The sequence below is a fragment of the Cyprinus carpio genome, chromosome B12 (genome assembly GCF_018340385.1).
Source record: "Cyprinus carpio isolate SPL01 chromosome B12, ASM1834038v1, whole genome shotgun sequence".
Taxonomy (NCBI): domain Eukaryota; kingdom Metazoa; phylum Chordata; class Actinopteri; order Cypriniformes; family Cyprinidae; genus Cyprinus; species Cyprinus carpio.
The window spans coordinates 26019941-26040203 of record NC_056608.1 but is presented as its reverse complement, the minus strand read 5'-3'; the positions used below and the strand labels follow the sequence as shown (position 1 = coordinate 26040203).

Here is a 20263-nt window from a genome sequence, read left to right as displayed (position 1 = left end):
TTAACTCATATAACTCGTTCCTCAGCTGTACAGGAAATGATGTCAAGCTGATACAGCCGCTCGAGCTGTTGATGCTGAAGAAGCCATCACTGCCTTTGTGAACAGAGGAGGAGACAGGAGATATTACTAATGGAAATATTTGATAAACTACCACTGTTTAGCTCTGGAGAAATTAGAATGAGCACTGAAGTGATAACGCAGCTGACCGCTCAGAATGGAGTAATGCATGGCGTTGGGGTTGTTCTGGTCCCCGTCTTTGGCAAAAACAGTGAATATCTCTGAACCCTGCACACAAAACAGACAAAAGACAGAACATCGTCATAAAAGCTCAGTTACTGAGCATCCTCAGCCAGTCAAATATACTGGAGTCTAGCACTCATTTATCATCAATAACCAGTTACAAGGAGTAGAATCATTTTTTTTTTTAATGTGACACCTCTAAATTAAAATCTCTGTAGATTTCTTGAAAAATAATTGAACACAAGCACAATGAAGGTTTTATTTGAGCTGGAATGTTTAATTAACATTTTTCAGGATTTTAGATATGAAATAATGTCACACTTACTGGTACAGAGACTTCATAGACAAATCCAAAATATGGAGTACCAACAAACACTGGAGGAGAATCCTGGGTATCGAGGACATTGATGGTTATGATGGCTGTGGAGGTCATGACCTGGTATTTTCCATGATATTTACCCCCGCCATCCTGAAACAGACACACAGCTCTGAGGATCTGGTACTTGCTGACTGAATCATGAGGAAATTTTTCTCATCTTTTGACTTCATGTGGACTTCACTGTTACAAGATAAATGCCTTTATGAAAGATCAATGCAAACAAGCTCGTCTATCTCACAGGACAGAGGAGATTTTACATGGTTGAGTCTGTTGTTCACCTTTGCTACCACAGTGACAAAATGAGTCCTGGAGAGTTCGTAGTCCAGCGATTCTCCGGATCTGATGCGCAGGACTCCACTGTGACCGTCGATGGTGAACTTAGTGCTGGGCATTGACTGCAAACGAAATGACAACTGATGAAGACATGTTTCCTGAACATATAATGCAGAGATTCTCAAATCTGGCCCACGAGATCCACTTTCCTCCAGAGTTTAGCTCTACCCTAATCAAACACACCTGAGCATGCTAATCAGTGTCTTCAGGATCATTTTAAAATCACAGGTAGGTGAGTTTGATCAGGGTTGGACCTAAACTCTGCAGTGCATTGGCCCTCCAGGGCAACATTTGAGGAACCCTGATTTCACGAGTTCGCCTTACAGATAATAAAGCGAGAAGGATAGTATGCGTCTTTGGCGTGCTGTCTGGGGAGAGGGCTCCGAGCTTGGCATTTGCACGAATGCAGATCGCTTCCCCCCATAGGAATGGGTCAGCGCCGAGGAGTCGGGGTGATGGAGGGATGCTGAAAGACTAGAAAGAATGAAGGTAAGGCTGCTATGATTATTTAAAGTGGTTCTCTCTCTTGGTGGTTGGATAGATGATATGATTACAGATAGTAAATTTTCCGGGTTAATTATCTGCGTGTGCTTCTCCCGAACTATTTAATAAAACATCACATAATGCATCTCTCAAACACAAAGCAAAAATGACAAACACTTCAGGAAGCATTCTGTTCCAAAATATGACAAACTCACTGTACCACCGTTGCAAGCTGCTGAGATATGAAACAATACAATCAAGACCGCTTGCTGGATGAAGTATGCAGTATGCATGGGTTCTCGGTGCAATAGTGATGCGCTTTGGATGTAATTATATCAGAAGTGATGAGAAATTATAAACATTCACTTGTCATGTGTTTTTCCTCGGAGGAAGCTCCACTGGAGGCTGGACACTCCGCTGACCTCAGACACCTCTTGCGTCCAGTGCTAACGAATGCGATATGTGGCCGAGCGCAGAAGTAAGCCAGGCTAAGCCCTCAACCGGCCTAAATGTAATTGAAATTTAATCCAGTAGCAGCACATTTTCAGATGGTGCTTTGTTGTCACGATCTGTTCGACGGCCACAGCGATACGAGCACACCGTTCCTGAGGCCTGCAACTGTCCTCTACAAACTGAGCCTCACACAGATCTAATGCTGGCATTACAGATTCAGATGTCCTCACTGATTATTATCTTGTTCCCTTGAAAAGAGACTCAATGATTTTCTGACCTGCAGGTAGTAGCTGACACTTCCTCCGGACCCGAGGTCTCTGTCGACGGCCTGGACTCTGTAGATGCTGCTGCCTGAAGCTTTATCCTTCAAAACACACCACAACACAATTCATGATGACACTTATCTGTTCATTTCCAAACCGCTTCTCATTCTTACCTCGGGGACGTCCACTATGAGCGGCAGATTCAGAAACTCAGGCTTTTCATCATTAGCATCTGTGATGAACACTCGAACATTTTCTACAACCTGGAGAAGTGAGATATAAAGTAAATCTGACTTTGCCAATCGTACATATACCATAAAAAACACATTCAGCACGATTCACACATAATAATGGGATTAAATAGTAATTAAGGAACAATATAATTTTTTATGAAATCAGTTGTCAAAGGATAGCATATTTCTTAAAGGTGAAGTGTGTCATTTTGGCACCAGTAGGTATTAATCAAAATCCTAAAATAGGTAACAATATATTTCTCCTACAATAATTATACTAAAAAACAAAACAAAACAAAAATGTAAAACCCATTGAATTGGGGGTTAGATATTTTTGACATAACATAACATGACATAACATTAAGATGATTTACGGTTATAAAAGGCTGGATGTATGAGCTTTATCTTAACTGAGAGTGTTGTCTGTGAAACAGCTGTTTAGTCATCAGAGAAACTGTTCTTAAATCGCTCTTGCGGTACTTTGAAGGCTAATTGTCACAGTGATGTCATTTCAGTCAGAAGCAAATCATTCTGTGCTGCGAACACACAGTGTTTCTCTCGTCAGGAATGACTGACTCACCACAAACTAGCTGAACATACAAACAATGACACACTTCAGCTTTAAGAAATAATCCTGTGATCAAAGCTTAACGGAATCATGTTTTTCACCTTATTCCTCCCATCTGTGATGGTCACAAATGCAATGATCTCATCCTGAACTAACAATTGAAACGAGTGAATTATTAACACAGATACGTTTGACTTCATGGTTTATTTTCTTATATTGTGTCAGGATTGAACCCTTGTAATGTCATGTATTCTCACCTCTCTGTCCAGTGTTTGGATGAGAGTCACATTCCCTGATTTGGGCTCGACGCTGAAGTACTCTTTGGAGCCCTTGTCAAAGGTCATGCCGTAGGTCACCGGCTCACCTTCGGGGTCAGAGCCGTTCAGTGTGTAAACATGAGTCCCTGTGGAAGAAATCCAAATTACACCTGATCTCAGGTGAACTATGTGTGTTTATTATCTTAAAGACATTATTTACTACAATAAAGTATCTTAGTAGCTAATATTATCATATTTGTTAAATGTAGTACAAGCAGGGTCATATCCACCATAAACAGATATACACGTCCCAGAAATTCATCTAAGATTAAAAAGTGCTCGTCACTATCGAGAAGATCCTAGAACCCTAAAGCCACTGCAAACAATTCCTCACTGAATATTAGATTAAAATTAGCTGCATATTTGTTTCTATAAAAATCAAATGAATTTTTGCACACAACAAATATGTATTCAGCAGGATCAGAGCTATTAGGCTCATTATATATGTTCTTTAGTAAGTACATACAGTGTTTGATGTTCTTTTATCATACTGTCTGTTATTCCTGCCTGATTATCTGACAGCATGTTATTATAGAAGTGAATGCTAACCAATGGATGTGTCTTCAGAGATGCTGAATAACGCCATGTTTCCGTTGCTGCTTCCAGCTCCATTATCATAGAAATACGGTGCAAAGTCAGATTGAGCTGAAAAAGACAAATACTTGAAACTAAGCATAAAATGACATGGAAATACACATCAAACATTTAAACCTACTAAACCTCATGATGATGTTGACACACACAAAATCATAGACAATGAAGTGTGGGCTGTGATGTGATTTTGAGTGAAATCATTGACATAAAATCATCTAGACTAATTTAACTGAAATTCAGTCTCACTAAAGAATGTCACTGAATTTTAGATAACTGCTCCAAAAAAATAAAACAATAGTTCTACTGCAAATTCTAATGATTTAAGTCAAAAGTGTATTTTAAAGTACAAAGAGGCTAATTTCCAAAGCACTGCTATGCTCTCGTGCAAACACTCGCTCAGTCCTTCCTTTAAACTTAAAGGATTATTGAGACAATCGCAGTTTGAAGCTGATTACACACAGACTACAGACTCGTCTACCAGTAAAACAACCAGTAACTCACCCATAGACATGCACAGTGCGATGAGAAGAATTAAAATCTGTTTTTTCCTCATACTCTTCATCCTGCAGAAAAAGTGTAAAGAGACTGAAGGATCATATGGAGAGCACTGCAGCTGCTGCTCGTCTGAAGACGTCTGTTAAGACATCTGAGCGCAGCTTCAGTAATCCTGTGACTCAACCCCCTGCAGCTCACGACTCAAACCAGACCCAGAACAACACCACCGGCCCACAGGACTGAAGGGACGCAGGTGGAAACTCAATGAAAAAGTCAATTTTAATAGAAAGTATCAGGTTAGTGTGTTCATTTAAGAGTTTTGAACACAGTGCCATGTCTTTATTTTCAAACTTAACATGCAAGTTTATCATTCAGCAGCAGACCCCATAACTCCTGCTGGGTCATGTAGATTCAGAACTAACTGACATGGAATAACAGAACCTTCAATACATCCGTACTTTTCCTATAAAGTCTAAATTAGCATCAGCTCCTGATAAAGCACAGCATCTGTCACTGACTTATTTTAAGGGGTGAATGTGACGTGTCTGGTTTTTGCGTCATACATTTCACACATTATGGAGCAAAAACACAAGAGAAATTGAGTTCCTTCTTATTTGAATAAGTGTACGAGTAACTGAACATTAAAGAAATGACCTGTATGGTTCTCCTCTGCCCTGAACACACAGACTCCAGAGTTTCAGTGTAGGAACAAATATCATATATGATATATAAAAATTATTATTAAGCCACTTTTGGCATGCATTACTGTAATTATATTGTCAGTAAAGCGTGCTGATAAGATTTGGAGAGAAATCACTTTACTCATGGTCTCAAGCAGATTATTGCTTTATTAAATGTCAGAAACAGTTATTTAATAACAGACATCCTTCTCAGACTCATCCAGTCAGAATTTAGAGTTGTAACAATCTGTATTAAAATATATAATATCATGGTTTTACAGCTTTGGAATCATAATTATGGGTCAACGACTTATCTGGCCAATGAAGAACCTCTCAAATTGTTATTATGACTGAGTAACTCAGGATCTCTAAGCTTTCAGATGGTTTCAGTAGTCAAGAAGGTTAGGTCATTATTTTTTAAAATACAGCTACTTTGTTTTCATCTTACCTCACGTGTTTAAGTGTAACATTTGTTACATAGTGTGAATTTAACTGTGAAAAAAATCTATTCTGTTCACTCTGTGAATTGAATGTGATTGTGACTTCAGCAGTGACAGCAGAGTGTTTCTCCTCTCGGGACGTAGAGCTTTTTAAATGAGGGGTCATTCTGGGGTACTGGGGGGAGGGGTGTTATTGTGTATACACAATGTTAATAGTATATTAATTGTGCAGTGTGAGATTCATTGGTAACAGAACTTTGAGAGATCGCGATGAACAAAGAGTGACAGCTTTTTAGTGGTTATAATGAGCGCTCTTTGCGAGCTTTCTAGGCAATCCATTTAAAATGTAGAACTTTGTTTTTCAACAACACACACATTGCAAAGTTTCGGGAATGACATCTGCATATTTATGTGGGATTCTCTCTCAAAGTAGCAGTGTTTGACATGGTGATAACTATAGCAATAGACGGGACAAAATATGTGAAAATGTGCATTAAGACTAGAGCACCTTCAGTGATTATTTCTGGAACCTGGTTGATACTTTTATTGTATAACTATATACAAAAACAACAAAATACAAATGTACTAAATAAAATAATTTAATAAATGCATATTTACAATTTAAGCACTTAACTAAAATAAGTATTAATAAAATAAATAACTAGAGAAGGCTGTCTATAATCAGCTTGCTTCCATTTAGTAAGAAAAGCCTACTCTTCACCTGAATTAGAAAAAAAAAATGCTCCTCTGGTCTTCAGTGATGGTTTGAGCGTATACACGTAATATCTGAGTGACAGCAGACACAATTCAAAAGCACACGTGCAGTTTTGTGTGAGTGAAGGAAATCCGCTTGCGAGTGGAGAGATTCGTCCTCGCGCATTACATGGATCACATAACATTATATGCTCTCTACACTGTCATTAATAATAATAATAATAATAATTCCTTACATTTATGTAGCGCTTTTCTAGGCACTCAAAGCGCTTTACATTGTCAGGGTATCTCCTCATCCACCACCATTAAGATCACGCTATAGAAACTGCCTAAAATTAAGTATAAAGAGGAGAAGAAAACGGCCCTAGGCAGCTGCCAGGATCCGCCACTGCCGGAAGCAGTTAGAAATTGACTAAAAACAAGTCTATCGCAAGACATCTGGTAGGGTCCAGATCTCTCTCTCTCTCACACACACGTTTACTGTACAAACACAATTTTACTGTTTGCATTTTTCTAGTACAACCCTCTTTCTTTAGCTCAAATATGCAAACCTATTTGCCACATGCACTATAATTAATATGTTTTATATTAAAAGTAACATTTTCAAAAAAAAAAAAATAAATAAATGGTAACATGATCGTTGTGTTAAGGGCTTCATTTTCGCTGGAGGAAACAGCTGATGTGTGATGAGGGGTGAACACAGTGAAAACTTTATAGGAGATGCACAACCGATTGCTCCCCCATGATATTTGTGAACTGCATTTATGACAAAGAACTGCACAGATGCAGATATTATAACAATCTATTGATAAACACACACCTGTTTCTCGCTCTGCACCGCCGCGGTCTGCGGATTGAAAAAGAACGCTCTGAAAGACGGAGGATCCGATCGAAGTCTGCCGCCGTTTTCATATGAATTTGTGGACTGAGGAGATCATGAATTCGTGTACAGTTTATGGAGCTAATCGCAAAATTTTTAGGGGGCCTGAGTAATCATTTTTGGGGGTTAGGCTATAGCCCCCCTAAAAATGGCCTAGAGATGCCTATGCTTCTCAATAATGCAGTTTAAGTGCTTTGACAGTCAAAGAGACCTGCAATCACTCCAGAATATTTCCTAACGTTTGAGTTTTTAAAAGACGCACCTGCAGCAGTGCTGATGTTCCTTCTCTCTGGATTAATCAACATCAAAACACAGATGGAGACACAAGGATTATTCACTAATCTCACTGTCATCTGCTGCTGGTCAGAGCACAAATAAAACACGAATGTTTGCTGATGGCCAGATCGTATATCAGCAGAACACAGGCTTCATGGAAAAAATCTGAAGAATCAAAGACCCTAAAATCAATGTGTAAAATCGTCAGACAACACTGAATTCAACTTAAATGCTTTAAGAAAACAAAGAAATGGCAAGATAGCAGAACATACAAGGAATTTCTGTCTTGAGGAATCAACACCATCTGCTCTAAAGTTTAGTGTCTTCAGCTTTACAGTGCCAAATATGTTGTTAAAATGTCAGAAAAATGGTGATTAATGTCTGTTCTAAAGCAATACACGTTAAAGATACCACTAAAGTTTATTGAACCATGAACCCCAAACAATCACAGTGACAAGTGTTTTCAGTGTAATAACTCTAAGTCTGTTGTGATCTCTTACCTAAAATAAATACACAAAAATGTTTGTTATAATTACACCAGCTGTGGAATTAAGACGATCTTCATTCACCATCATTGGATAAGACACATTAACTATGCTAATTACCTTGTACTGTTGGACATGTTTAAAATGCAATTCAGCTGAAAGCAATCCAAAGGGTTTTTCTGCTTTTAAACAAATAAATGAGTAAACTTTATTCCGCTAAATCTTTGTCCTCCAGTCACTCCAGTCAGTGTCTTCTGGTCTCCTTATGGCTACTTCCTCCTGTTTCCGCCGCCGTTGGCTAGAATCATCACCAAACGCATGAAGATGTTGAGGGTGTCCATGTAAATGCCCATACATCTGAAGAGCAGGAGCACAGCGATGTTAACAGACAGCAGCACGTGGACAGTCATACTGTGTCTCATTTAAATGATAGAAAGACTGAATCAAACTAAACATACTACAAATGCGCAAGTCTGACTCATAGCTTGCCCACAGAGAACACTTACGCATTAATGGGGTCATATTTCTGAACGCCGTAAAGAGGGTGCGTCTCGGCACGCTTGATAACTTTCTGTGTGTCATACAGCAGAAACAGGCTGAACAGGACCAGACCTCCATAAACCGCCACCGAGTACAGGCCGGCCCCGAATGCGGAGGTGGGGGGCAGAAACATGGAGCCTTCAGAGAGGAGAGAACAGAAGACACTCCTGTAAAGTCTGTGAGATTAAACAGACACACAGTCTGCGGCGGACTGTAAATGCATCTCACCCAGAGACGAGGCGAACACCACGCCGAAGCCCACCGCCAGCGGGCCGCCCATGCTCAGGAACTTTTCACTCGGCGCACACATGGCCACCGTCGACAGACCACCCACAATGCCTGCTGTGTACCAGGCCGCTCGAACCATCAGCGGGCCACCCAACAGAGTTAACGGAGCAATGACGGCTCCCATCACACCTGCACACAGGGAACACGAGAGCTCTGCTTGTCTGTCCACACAGGAGTCATAACTTTCATGTGACAGCTTGTATTTGTCATTTGAAATGTTCTGCAGCAGAACCACAAACGCAGCCTGCAGTGCCCTCTAGAGGTCAGTTAAAGCAGCAGATCTGTGCAGTGAAAGCACTTTACCTGCGTGTAGAGCCCAGGCCAGGTGTTTCGGCATCGGACTGTGTTCATACGAGATCGATCTCACCAGCATCCCGGCGCCAATCATGGCAGCAAACGTGGCACCAATAGCCTGTGGTTAATAGGGTTGTCACAACATTAAATATCAATGTGAATATTAAACTGTAGGCTGAATCATTACTATGCCATAGTATGCTATAATACAGTATATAATTACGAGCTGCCTTGCAGTACGTTTTGTTGATTTGTTGTTATGAAGAATGCATGTAAAGTGCGATGAATAAAAAGCACTATGATCAGCTGCATACCAGCCAGGAGCCCCTCATCATGAGTCCCATGAGCGCCGGCGTCCTGCTGACCGCGACGGCCGAGAGCGCCGTCAGACCCACGCTGCCCGCAAAATACAGGTATGTGGAGTGAATCCTGTCCTTCACGTACTGCGGCCAGATCCTGTAAACACACAGCTTCAGTCTGTACAAGCACAAAGTGTTCCTGAAAAGATTTCACATGAGAAGCTCGTACAGAATATCTGCTTTATAAGCGTGTATATATATGTTGACTGTCAGTCACATTAAATCCAGCTCACAGCTGAGCTGATCGTAACGGATCTCACGAATGACATGATCGTACCATGAAGCTGTTCTTTCTCAGAGCCACACTATAAAACTCAAACTTTAAAATGAAAAGTTAAACGTGTCAGCCTTTATCTACTCTAGTTTAACAGAAACTTCTGCAGATATTGAAATGAACTGCTTTGTAGTGAATCAGACCCGATCAGATTACACCAGCTATCACAAAACACAGAACCAGTCGTGTGCTGTCTGCAGATCAGAGGAGAGCCGCTGATTCACCCACAAGATCATTTTAACAATCGGATCACAGGTGAATCTGATTTCTTTTGTGCTGCTGGCATCATCAGATCAGTTCTAGCCTTTTATTCATTTAGTGTTTGAACGTGAAGGTGATTCTTACACTGCTTTCTCGATGGCTCCCATCTCATTGGACATCCCTAAGCCATAATAACACAAAGCTCCGAGTCCAACGGCGGCGCCTCCAGCGAGGACGATCCGGCCCATGCTGTCGACTGCAGAGAAGAGAATCACAAACATCATCGGTCTCTTACGGAGTCGCCCAGGGGCCATAAACATAAATATCCTTTACTTATTTTGAGTTTGAAGCTTTAGAGATTCAAACATGCATTCGTTACATAATGTTCAGACCTGGCATTAACATTTATCTCAGGTGATCCGATCACAAGCAGCAGATACAGCTGAGAACAGGGTCTAAAGCATTCAGGACAAGATTACTTTTAACTAAGTCAGAAGTTAAGACTAAGAGTTTCCCTCCACAATCCAAAGACACACAGAACAGGTGTGAGTCTGAACGTGTGTGTGTTTGATTGTTCTAATCCAATGAGCATGAGCTGACATGATTTTATTTTGCTGATAAATGCTGTAGAGTATTTTAGCACATAATTTCTAACCAGCATGCAGACTCTATCTCAAACAGGCCTGACGACTCTTGATCAGACACGTGGTATCACAGAGACACACATGAACAGCGCCAAAAACATAATCATTTTACAGAAATACATAAATGTGGAGAAAACTGTCTTTATAAAAGGACATGGTAACAGAATTCACTTTTAATTGCTGTGTCTGTAGCAGGCTGAAACGCTTGATCTTTGGCCGTCTTGCTCCGGCGGAATCCCAGTCTAGTCTTGGTGGAATAACCCTGATCAGACACAACACAACACATCATCAGAACACACCGCTCCAGTGAGGCTCTTATCAGCCTAACAGCAGCACAAGACAAGAGGTTTGGAACCTGCTGTGGTCTGATCTGGGCTGGACCGGACTTCATCAGGGCTGGACTCCGGAGGACTGACCGCAGGCATGACAGGCGTGTGACCAACATCACTGACCAATACTGAGTCCAGTCAGGAGGACATGAAAAACAGGCAGAAACTACAGCTAATTATCATTCATTAAGAACAGTTAAATTCACATTCGCGTGAAGCAGAGTGAATACAGCCGCTAAACAGGACAAGAGGAAGATTTGATGCAACTAAAGTAACAACCTCGAGAACAAGCAGAGGATGTTCAGTGCTATCGGTGTTTGCCTAAATATGAGTCCAGCGAATAATCCTGTAGAACGACGTTTACACTTTACTTAATATATATAATTATAAATCATTATATTAAGTAAAACTCACCAGTTGGTTTGTTATCTATTTCACCTTTCAGATGCGTCTTCACCAATGACGCAACAAACTGTAAACACGTTCCTGAACGTTCCTGAGCATGACGTCACAGCCCGGCGACAGCCACGCAATGCACTATGGGTCTTGAAGTTTGGAATTCTTCAGCTTGGATAAGCGTTCTGCATTTGTTAACTTTTTAGAGTTAGTTTTTAAATAATTTATGTTCCGTTTGTTTATTCTATTTTTGTAAATTATTAATCACATACTAGAACAACTAGACTAAAGAAACAAATAAAGTAATGGTCTGATACGATCAAGACTGAACAATATTAAATTTAACAATTATTTATGAATACCGAATATTGTTGCAAAATTGTCTTTGTTTTGATCGCTCCTAATAAACAAAGCAAACAGCCATATCATTCCAACATAATTTACAAAGTGATTTGTAAAATTTATATTCCATTCAAATATTTTAATGAAACATATTAATACTTAATCTTCATATATAATATAATATTGAAACCTTTTCGAATAAGTAGCTATACTTTCTTCCACAATGTAAATGCTATTACATTATTCCAATAAACATTCCATCATTCCTTTATGCCTTGAAACAATGAAGGAATTAGTCTTTTATTATTATTCTTATTTCTACGAGAAAATACATATTTTACCGAGCTGTCATACACATTTGCACTGTGTTGGTGCTCCTGTAATAAAACATGTTGTTGTTTTTTTTTGTAATTATTATGTTTGTTAGAATGTTGCGCTGGCGCAGGCGCGGGGGCGCGCACGTCGCGGTGACGCAGCGGCGGTGTTTGTGTCTCGCTGGAGTCAGACTCGCTCCGCTGATGAGGCGCATCTGTCTCTCAGCCCGTTTGCTTTAAAAGAAAACGTATTTCGATCCACAAATACAATACATTTGTGAGGTTTTTTTTTTTTGCATTTCCCGATCAATTTTAGATGTTTGTGTAGGTAATTAATAGATTTTATAGTTTTTTAATGTGTTACAGAGCTGGACGTGAATGATTAATAAATGATGGATTCGATTTTTTTTTATACTATTGAATACTGAATTTTACACACCGTGATCTGGATTTTACTGTTTTTTTTGTTGTTTTTTTTTCATCCATGAAGTGAGGAGCGAAACGAATGAACGCGGAAATATAATGGTACAGTATCATCGTGCTTTTATTTTATTCCGTTGTCATTTCAAAATGATCATGAATGACTTTCGATGTGTTTCTCATTGGCTGATATAATTGTTAAATGACACTGTCATTCAAGTAAGTAATGTATGTAATGTTTCATAAGTGAGTCAATGTGTCGCTCATCTGTGATTGCGACTGATGCTGTAACACATCTGCAGATTTATTACTGCATCACTATCAGTCCGCGGTATGAATATGAGCATGTCGCTGTGTGATTTGGCGAAGGCTCCTTTCCTGGAGATTTGCTGAAATGCTTCGTGTGTTTCTCGCAGGTCTTCGGTTCAGATGAAGTGCTGCTGTTTACTGAGGGCTCGCTTTGTCAGTCTCTCTAGTAGGCTATGTGTGAGGAATGTGACACGAGTGTGTGAGATGAAGCACAGCTTTCAGGTCTTTTACATGTTGATAATTAATGATTATTTACTTTTGACCAGCAGTCTAAATACGACTGTGAATAACGCAGGCACATGGTGAAGATCTCCTGTTTTGTTAAGATTTGTTTTTTGCTTATTTCAGGCATGTAGATGATTATCGTCAATAAACAAGAATAGCAACACAGAAAATAAGAAGCATTTTAAGTTCAGTTTTTGGATGCAGCTTACAGTCAGTTCAGGTTTTGGTTAGAAGACTAGAGATGAAACAGCAACAGAGACAGCGTGGGAAAATGAGCGTTCATTTGACTAAATACATGAAATGATTTGATCAGAGTTCTGGTGGTGATGTAAAGGTTTTCTGAGTCTAATTTGTGGCTCAGGTTAACAGTGCAAGACAGAACTTGCCTCCTAACCACTGTCTGCTGGCCGGACAGCTTCTCTCTCAGCCTCCTACAGTACTGTGTAATTATCCCACACAGGGTCACAAACATCCCTGCTTTAGAGGAGGACTGGTTATAGTGTCCTGAAGGTGAGAGTCTTTTAAAGTTACCCCAGCTCATAAATCCCAATGACATACTAATTATACATCATTTAAATACTACTTTACTCATACTGTTGACACATACTACTGTACTGTGTATACCTATGTGATGCTGTACTTTCCTGTTGTTGTTTTTTTTTTGGATTTTTCACAAATATGTTTTTGACACAAAGCCTTTAAACTGCTTCTTCATGAGAACAAGTGACTATCTGTGACACTGAATGCAGCGGGTTTGATCTCTGCTCAGAAATGTTCATAAAGCTCTTGAAACTGGAATCTTACAGAATCACATTTATTTCTTCAAATAACAGACTACAGAGGATTTACTCCGTCTGAACCTATAAGTGTTGAGTCAATGTGTCTGGGATGATCCTGTGATCTTGGCTGCCGAACATGTTTTTTTTTCACCAGTATAATTGCAAATTTACGCCATCTATGCACAGACACATAAAATGTAAAGACTTGTTAGACAATCTGGATAATTCATATGTCAACACAATTGCGTGCATAAAAAAAAAGATGTAACTCAAACTCTAGAGGTGTAATCGGTCGATTTCACATTCTGCTGTATTGTGGCTTTAAGGCAATATTTCCATCACAGTTGCTGTTTAGTGTAATGAATGTTTTTTTGTTTTGTTTTTTCTGTGTCTGTTTGCAGTTTCAGCAGTTTCTTTGAGAAATCTTCAGATTAACACAGCAAGTATTTGTTTTAACTGTAAAGGTATTTTTCAAATGATGAGGTGAAATCATATTAATAACCTCCCCCAATTCTGAAAACTGTTTAATTGAGCTGAAACTGCACAGATTTCTGTAAGTCTTTCTTACCGAAGGTACGATAAAGACTAATTTGTTAACATTAATTAATATGAACTAACTGTTAGCATTATCATTTTTACAGGATTTATTAACCTTTGTTAATGTTAGTTAATAAAAACACAGTTTGTTCATTGTTTATTTGTTAGTTCACAGTGCATTATGTAATGTTAATAAATGCTACAGAGGAAGAATTCATCATAAATTTATATTAACTAATGTTAACAAGCAAAACCTTGTTGTAACGTGTTACCCAGATTTCTGTTGTTTGTATTAATGGGTGATTATTCGCGAGTGATTGTTGTCTTTATATTTTAGTGGTGTTTATAGCTTTTAATTTAAATCCTACCCAGCATCCTCTGCTGTGGTGTGAGTATTGCACATGATTCACAGTGAGTGATAATTAGTGGTGTTTACTAAAACAAGAATCACTATTATTATTACTACTTCTTTGTCTTCCGCTTCCAGAGCAAACTTCAGTAAGTCTTTACGCAGCATGTTGTGCTATGAATATATCTTGAACTATGCAGAGTACATAACTGTGTAGAAACAGTTTAGAAAACAGCATAGAAATGCAGCTGAATTGACTCCATATTGCCTGCCAATCGCTCACAGAACTGCATGTGATAAGTCTCTTTCTGCCTCATCAAGAGACTTATTTAGATTTTTTATAAAAAACCCAAACCTGTCGTTATATGTCAGATTGTAAAGCATAACTCATATATTACATTTGACAGTGCTATTAATAATATAAAACACATTTAAATGAATTCTACTAACTATGCTCCTATATATCGTTCAGTCATACGATACCTAAGAATAATTATCTACAGTAACTACTGACAGAAAAAACATGGACTATCCATGACTTTAACGAGACAGGTTGAATTAATGATTACGCACATGCTATAAAAAGGGAAATACTTTTAAGTCAGATGTATTTGTGGGTATGTAGTGGAGAATAAATCTAGATTAGTGTGGTTTTACAGTGTTTGTCATGACTCATGTGTCATGTGTGTGTTTTATTTCAGAGTCCAACCAGAGGAAAAAGATGAAGGAATGATCTGAGAGTGAATCACCCACTGAACACAATTACACACAAGAATGCGCATTAAATATACCATTTCTATCATCTTTATTGTGGCTCTGGTCATCATAGAAAAGGAAAACAACATTATTTCAAAGTAGGTTGTTTTCTCACTCTCCTCTTCTGTTTGTTCCTCTGTATGTGTGACACCTTTGTGTTTGGTTTGATGATGCAGTGGAGGATTACAGTAATCTACATAACAGTCAGAAAACATTCAAATCAAAGCTTGTCAGTTGTGTTATTAATTTTGCTGTGTACAAATTTCTGTTCTTAGAGAAACTGCTTCTTTGAGAAGAGTATAGATGTTAAAGGGATAGTTCCATTGAAAATGACCATTTATTTCTCATAATTTTCTTCATGTTGTACCAAACCTGTATGACTTTCTTTCGGAAAGAAGACATTTTGAAGACAAATTGACTCGTTGTATGGACAAACAAATGTTTATGTGTTTTGCAGAAGAAAGGAAGTACACATTTGGAAGGACATGAGGGAGAATAAACGATGACAGAATGATAATTTTTGGGTGAAATATCCCTTTAGCACTAAAAGCTTTATCCACTTTCTTCTGTCTTTTTCAGAGTGTCTGATAAACTGAGTCCCAGACTGACCCCGCTGCTGATGCTCAGTGCTTCTCTCCTGTCCGCTGCGCAGCACAATGTCTCGACGGACGCCCTGGCCCTCCAACACCTGAGTGCTTTGCAGAACTCGACTCAGAGCGTCCAGCAGAGCGCAGCGTCCGCAGCCGGAGGACGGAAGCACATCCTTCTGCTGGCCACGACTCGCACTGGCTCCTCGTTCGTGGGAGAGTTCTTTAAACCAACAGGGCTCCAGCATGTTTTACCTGTTCGAGCCGCTGTGGCACGTGGAGCGCATGCTGACGGTCGATAGTGGCGGCACCAACGCATCGGTCGCAGGGCCGGCGTATCGAGACGTGCTGCGCCAGCTGCTCCTGTGTGACTTCTCGCTGCTGGAAAGCTTCATCGAGCCACCGCCACAGGATCACGTGACTGCCGCGCTCTTCCGGCGCGAGTCCAGCCGCTCCCTGTGTGAGGATCCCGTCTGCACGCCGCTGGTCAGGAAGGTGTTCGAGCGCTACCACTGCCGCGAGCGCCGCTGTGGCCCGCTCAACCTGACTCTGGCAGCTCAGTCCTGCGCACACAAGCAGCACCGCGCCATCAAGTCCGTCCGGGTCCGGCAGCTGGAGACACTTCGGCCGCTGGCAGAGGACCCCAGGCTCGACATGACCTTCATCCAGCTGGTCAGAGACCCTCGCGCCGTCCTCGGCCTCACGCATGGTGGCCTTCTCCAGCAAGTACGATGTCTGGAAGCGGTGGGGGCCGTGGACGGAGACCTTCCAGTGGACGAGGATGAAGTGAGGAAGCTCAAAGGAAACTGTGACAACATCCGAATGTCTGCCGAGATCGGACTCAAGCCAACCACCGTGGCTCCGCGGACGCTACATGCTAGTGCGCTATGAGGACATCGCGCGATTCCCCATGCGCAAAGCTGCAGAGATGTATGACTTTATAGGCATTCCCTTCACCGCAAAGGTGGAGGAGTGGATCCTAAAAAATACCCAGGCGTCTAAGGAGGTCAGTGGAGTTTATTCCACCCAGAAGAACTCCTTGGAGCAGGTGGAGAAATGGAGGTTTAGCATTCCCTTCAAACTAGTGCAGCTGGTGCAGAAAGTGTGCGGCCCCACCATGACTCTATTTGGATACAAGTTTGCAGAGAATAGAGACATGCTCACTGATAAATCCGTAAGTTTGATTGAGGAGAGAACATTTTTTATGATTCTACACATATACTTCATGAGGAAGAGTGATGAGATTCATGAAGTAATATGTGACATGATCGAAACAAGCTGCAAAATGAACTCATTGCATCACTTCTAAAGCAGTATTGTAAAACAGAATATTATTTCCTTCTTTGATAAATGGCCAGTCAGCTCGATTGATGAATGGTTGAAGACAAGGATTGCATTGGGATCTAGCAGGTGTTTGAAGTCTTCTCGACTGTATATACTGTACCGTATGTGTGTTTGTTTGAGGAGAAATGAGCTGCTGCTGTGTGTTCAGATATTCTTACTGCAGCCGGATTGCAGAACTCTACAAACCATATCAAAGGATGATTCATACAGAAAAAAAAAACAGTTTCATAGATTTAATATATTGTCTTATTTGACAAGGGCTCTTTGTTAGAAACAAAAGTGACAATGAATCATTTCATAATTATGTTCATGTTACATTAGTTCAGTTTGTTATGAAAAAACCCATGGTGTCTTGTAATACAGGCTTTAAATTTTCCCTTAAGGGATTAATAAAGTTTTTACTTAACCTTGCCTGAAATTCATTATGTGTTTTCTGTGTTCTAAAGATTTCATCAATCAATAATAAACAGATTCTTTAGTTGAATGTTAGATTACTTTGAGTGATAGCTAAGGTCTAAACATAATAAATACATGTAAGCCAAAGAAGATGTGACTGATGGTCGTTCCGTAGGAGCAGATTTCACGTGGGCCTGTGAAAAGAGCATGAATTTGAACAAAGATCTCTTTCAGAGCTGTTGCTAAAGAAGTCCAAATGTGAAGGACGGGTTTCTAAGTTTTTAAGTCTAATCTAAATCTGTAAGCACTAACTAGTGTCTACAGTCCAGGAATACACATAAACCTCAATGATGGCACAGAAACATTTAGCAGTACAGCATTTCTCTAACCAAATGTTGTTTTTCATTTATGTGTGCTTTCTGTGTTTCATTCTCATGGGTCACGCCCACACCATGTGCTAGTACTTAGCATTGTCCTGCCTTCAAGGAGGAAGAACCTGCTTTCTGTAGCAGCTGCTAATCAGCTGTTGCCTTTATTACTGTGCCGTCTGCTATTTAGAGCGCCAGTGAAACTCCAACGTGCTCATTTATTCTGAACCCCTCCTGTATGTGGTGCAGAGCAGTTTACTTAAACTGACCTCACCCTCCCACCCACACACAGCTCGAGATTCATTCGCTCACCTAAATCCAGCACTTGAGCTCAGTGTAGGCAGATACGCAAGCTTAGGTGCAACATACTCAATCTCAAAACAATGCTTTTGATATGATCTACAGCCTGTGATAAAATATGAGAGCATTTTGCAAAGAAATTTATAGCACAAGGACATTTTAAGCTTCATGAGGTCTGAAGGAACTGCGTGGTTTGTGTGGGCTGTGTGACGAGGGTGGAGCATGTGTATATGGTCAAAGCAAATATAGAAGAACCCAACCGCTTTCCACAGTCTCAGAGGCCCCTTTTTTCCTTGCAAGTAAAATCAGGCCATTAAGCTCCACCCTGCAAACAGACCACCACATCAGATAATGAGAGAGCTGTAATATAAACCCCTCTGAGAAGAGTGCATCAGTGCACTAAGGGTCTGTTCAGGTCAAAACTATTAAAATCGTGTAGAAATAGCTAACAACTGCTGGTTAACATTTTCTGCAGTGTGGGTATTGTGTCTTTCAGGCAATACAGTAATTCAGATATTGCCTATATCCATCTATAAACATGTGTGTGTGTGTGTGTGTGTGTGTGTGTGTATATATATATATATATATATATACAGTACAGGTCAAAAGTTTGGAAACATTACTATTTTTACTATTTTTAATGTTTTTGAAAGAAGTTTCTTCTGCTCATTAAGCCTGCATTTATTTGATCAAAAATACAGAAAAAAACAGTAATATTGTGAAATATTATTACAACTTAAAATAATAGTTTTCTATTTGAATATACTTTTTAAAAAATAATTTATTCCTGTGATGCAAAGCTGAATTTTCAGCATCATTACTCCAGCCTTCAGTGTCACATGTAACATCCAGTCTATCACATGATCATTTAGAAATCATTCTAATATTCTGATTTATTATGAGTGTTAGAAACAGTTCTGCTGTCTAATATATTTGATGAATAAAAGGTTAAAAAGAACTGCATTTATTCAAAATAAAAAAACTATTTCTAATAATATATATTCTAATAATATATTTTCTTTACTATCACTTTTTATCAATTTAACACATCCTTGCTGAATAAAAGTATTGATTTTATTTAAAAAAAGAAAGAAAAAAAATTACTGACCCCAAATTGCTGACCAGTAGTGTATTTGTTATTACAAAATATTTATATTTTAAAAACATAGCTTTTTTTTTTTTTTTTTTTTTTTCATCAAAGTATCCTAAAAAAGTATCACATGTTCTGAAAAAATATTAAGCAGCAGAACTGTTTCCAACTTTGATAATGAATCATCATATTAGAATGATTTCTAAAGGATCATGTGATAATGATCCTAAAAATTCAGCTTTGCATCACAGAAATAAATGATAATTTAAAGTAGAATAAATTTAAAAACAATTATTTTAAATTGTGATAATATATCACAATATTACATTTTTTTTCTGTATTTTTGATCAAATAAATTCAGGCTTGATGAGCAGAAGAAACTTCTTTCAAAAACATTAAAAATAGTAATGTTTCCAAACTTTTGACCTGTACTGTATATATATATATATATATATATATTTTGTTTATACTGTATATATACAGTGCCTTGTGAGAGTATTCATAGCCCTTAATTTTTTTTTCACATTTTGTTGTTTCTGCCTTATGTTAAACTGCTTTAAATTACTTTTTCCACATCAATTTACACTCCATACACCATTAGGGATGGCTCGATACCATAATTTTGGCTTCGGTACGATACCATAAAGTAATACCTCGGTATCGATACTAAAACAATACCATAGGTGGCAAAGAACCAGACTCAAAAAATAAGTGAACTGAAAGAAAAAATTATTTAAAAAAAAATGTGGAAAAAAAGTGCTTGATCATCATTTATAGTATTTATTTATCTTGGTTAATGTTAGGTATGTGTTTACTGCATAAAGTAATGTTAACATACTAAACATGTATTAGTAGCCAACATTTATCATTTATAAAATAATCATTGACCTACATTAATAAGTGCTGTAATGCTGTTGTAAGAGCCATTTTGGTCTTATGTACAGGTACGTCCAGTAGGGGTCACTCTTGCTTGATTGTTCACAATATAT

At 39.1% G+C, this 20263-nt stretch overlaps 2 protein-coding genes and 1 pseudogene across 4 annotated transcripts in view; 1 reads left to right on the top strand and 2 right to left on the bottom strand.

Moving 5' to 3' along the window:
- The window catches only part of LOC122134381 (cadherin-related family member 1-like), an 8864-nt gene extending 4267 nt beyond the window's left edge, over window positions 1–4597 (bottom strand). Inside the window, exons 1-10 of the mRNA XM_042734868.1 lie at window positions 4365–4597; window positions 3819–3914; window positions 3210–3355; window positions 3054–3104; window positions 2325–2414; window positions 2166–2252; window positions 898–1014; window positions 566–709; window positions 207–285; window positions 6–93 (exon numbers count right to left, since the gene is read on the bottom strand). Coding sequence (XP_042590802.1) covers window positions 6–93; window positions 207–285; window positions 566–709; window positions 898–1014; window positions 2166–2252; window positions 2325–2414; window positions 3054–3104; window positions 3210–3355; window positions 3819–3914; window positions 4365–4425 — 959 coding nt within the window. The 5' untranslated portion in view covers window positions 4426–4597. The remainder of the gene's footprint in view (window positions 1–5; window positions 94–206; window positions 286–565; window positions 710–897; window positions 1015–2165; window positions 2253–2324; window positions 2415–3053; window positions 3105–3209; window positions 3356–3818; window positions 3915–4364) is intronic.
- Window positions 4598–7749: 3152 nt separating this feature from the next.
- Window positions 7750–11329, bottom strand: LOC122139067 (growth hormone-inducible transmembrane protein-like). 3 transcript variants are annotated; one of them, XM_042734830.1, is made up of 9 exons: window positions 11177–11329; window positions 10789–10890; window positions 10605–10695; window positions 9934–10045; window positions 9270–9411; window positions 8965–9073; window positions 8602–8790; window positions 8340–8511; window positions 7750–8190 (listed from the first exon to the last, which is right to left on the bottom strand). In XM_042734830.1, exons 2-9 carry the CDS (start codon window positions 10876–10878, stop codon window positions 8103–8105), a joined length of 993 nt encoding a protein of 330 aa, XP_042590764.1. In that variant the 5' UTR covers window positions 10879–10890; window positions 11177–11329; the 3' UTR covers window positions 7750–8102. The 3 variants fall into 3 exon arrangements, with proteins under 3 accessions (XP_042590764.1, XP_042590765.1, XP_042590766.1); XM_042734831.1 differs by having other exon boundaries at window positions 10789–10928; window positions 11177–11302; XM_042734832.1 differs by lacking the exon at window positions 11177–11329 and adding an exon at window positions 11042–11093.
- A 3678-nt stretch (window positions 11330–15007) lies between these two features.
- Window positions 15008–17085, top strand: LOC122139111 (annotated as a pseudogene).
- Window positions 17086–20263: the final 3178 nt, after the last annotated feature.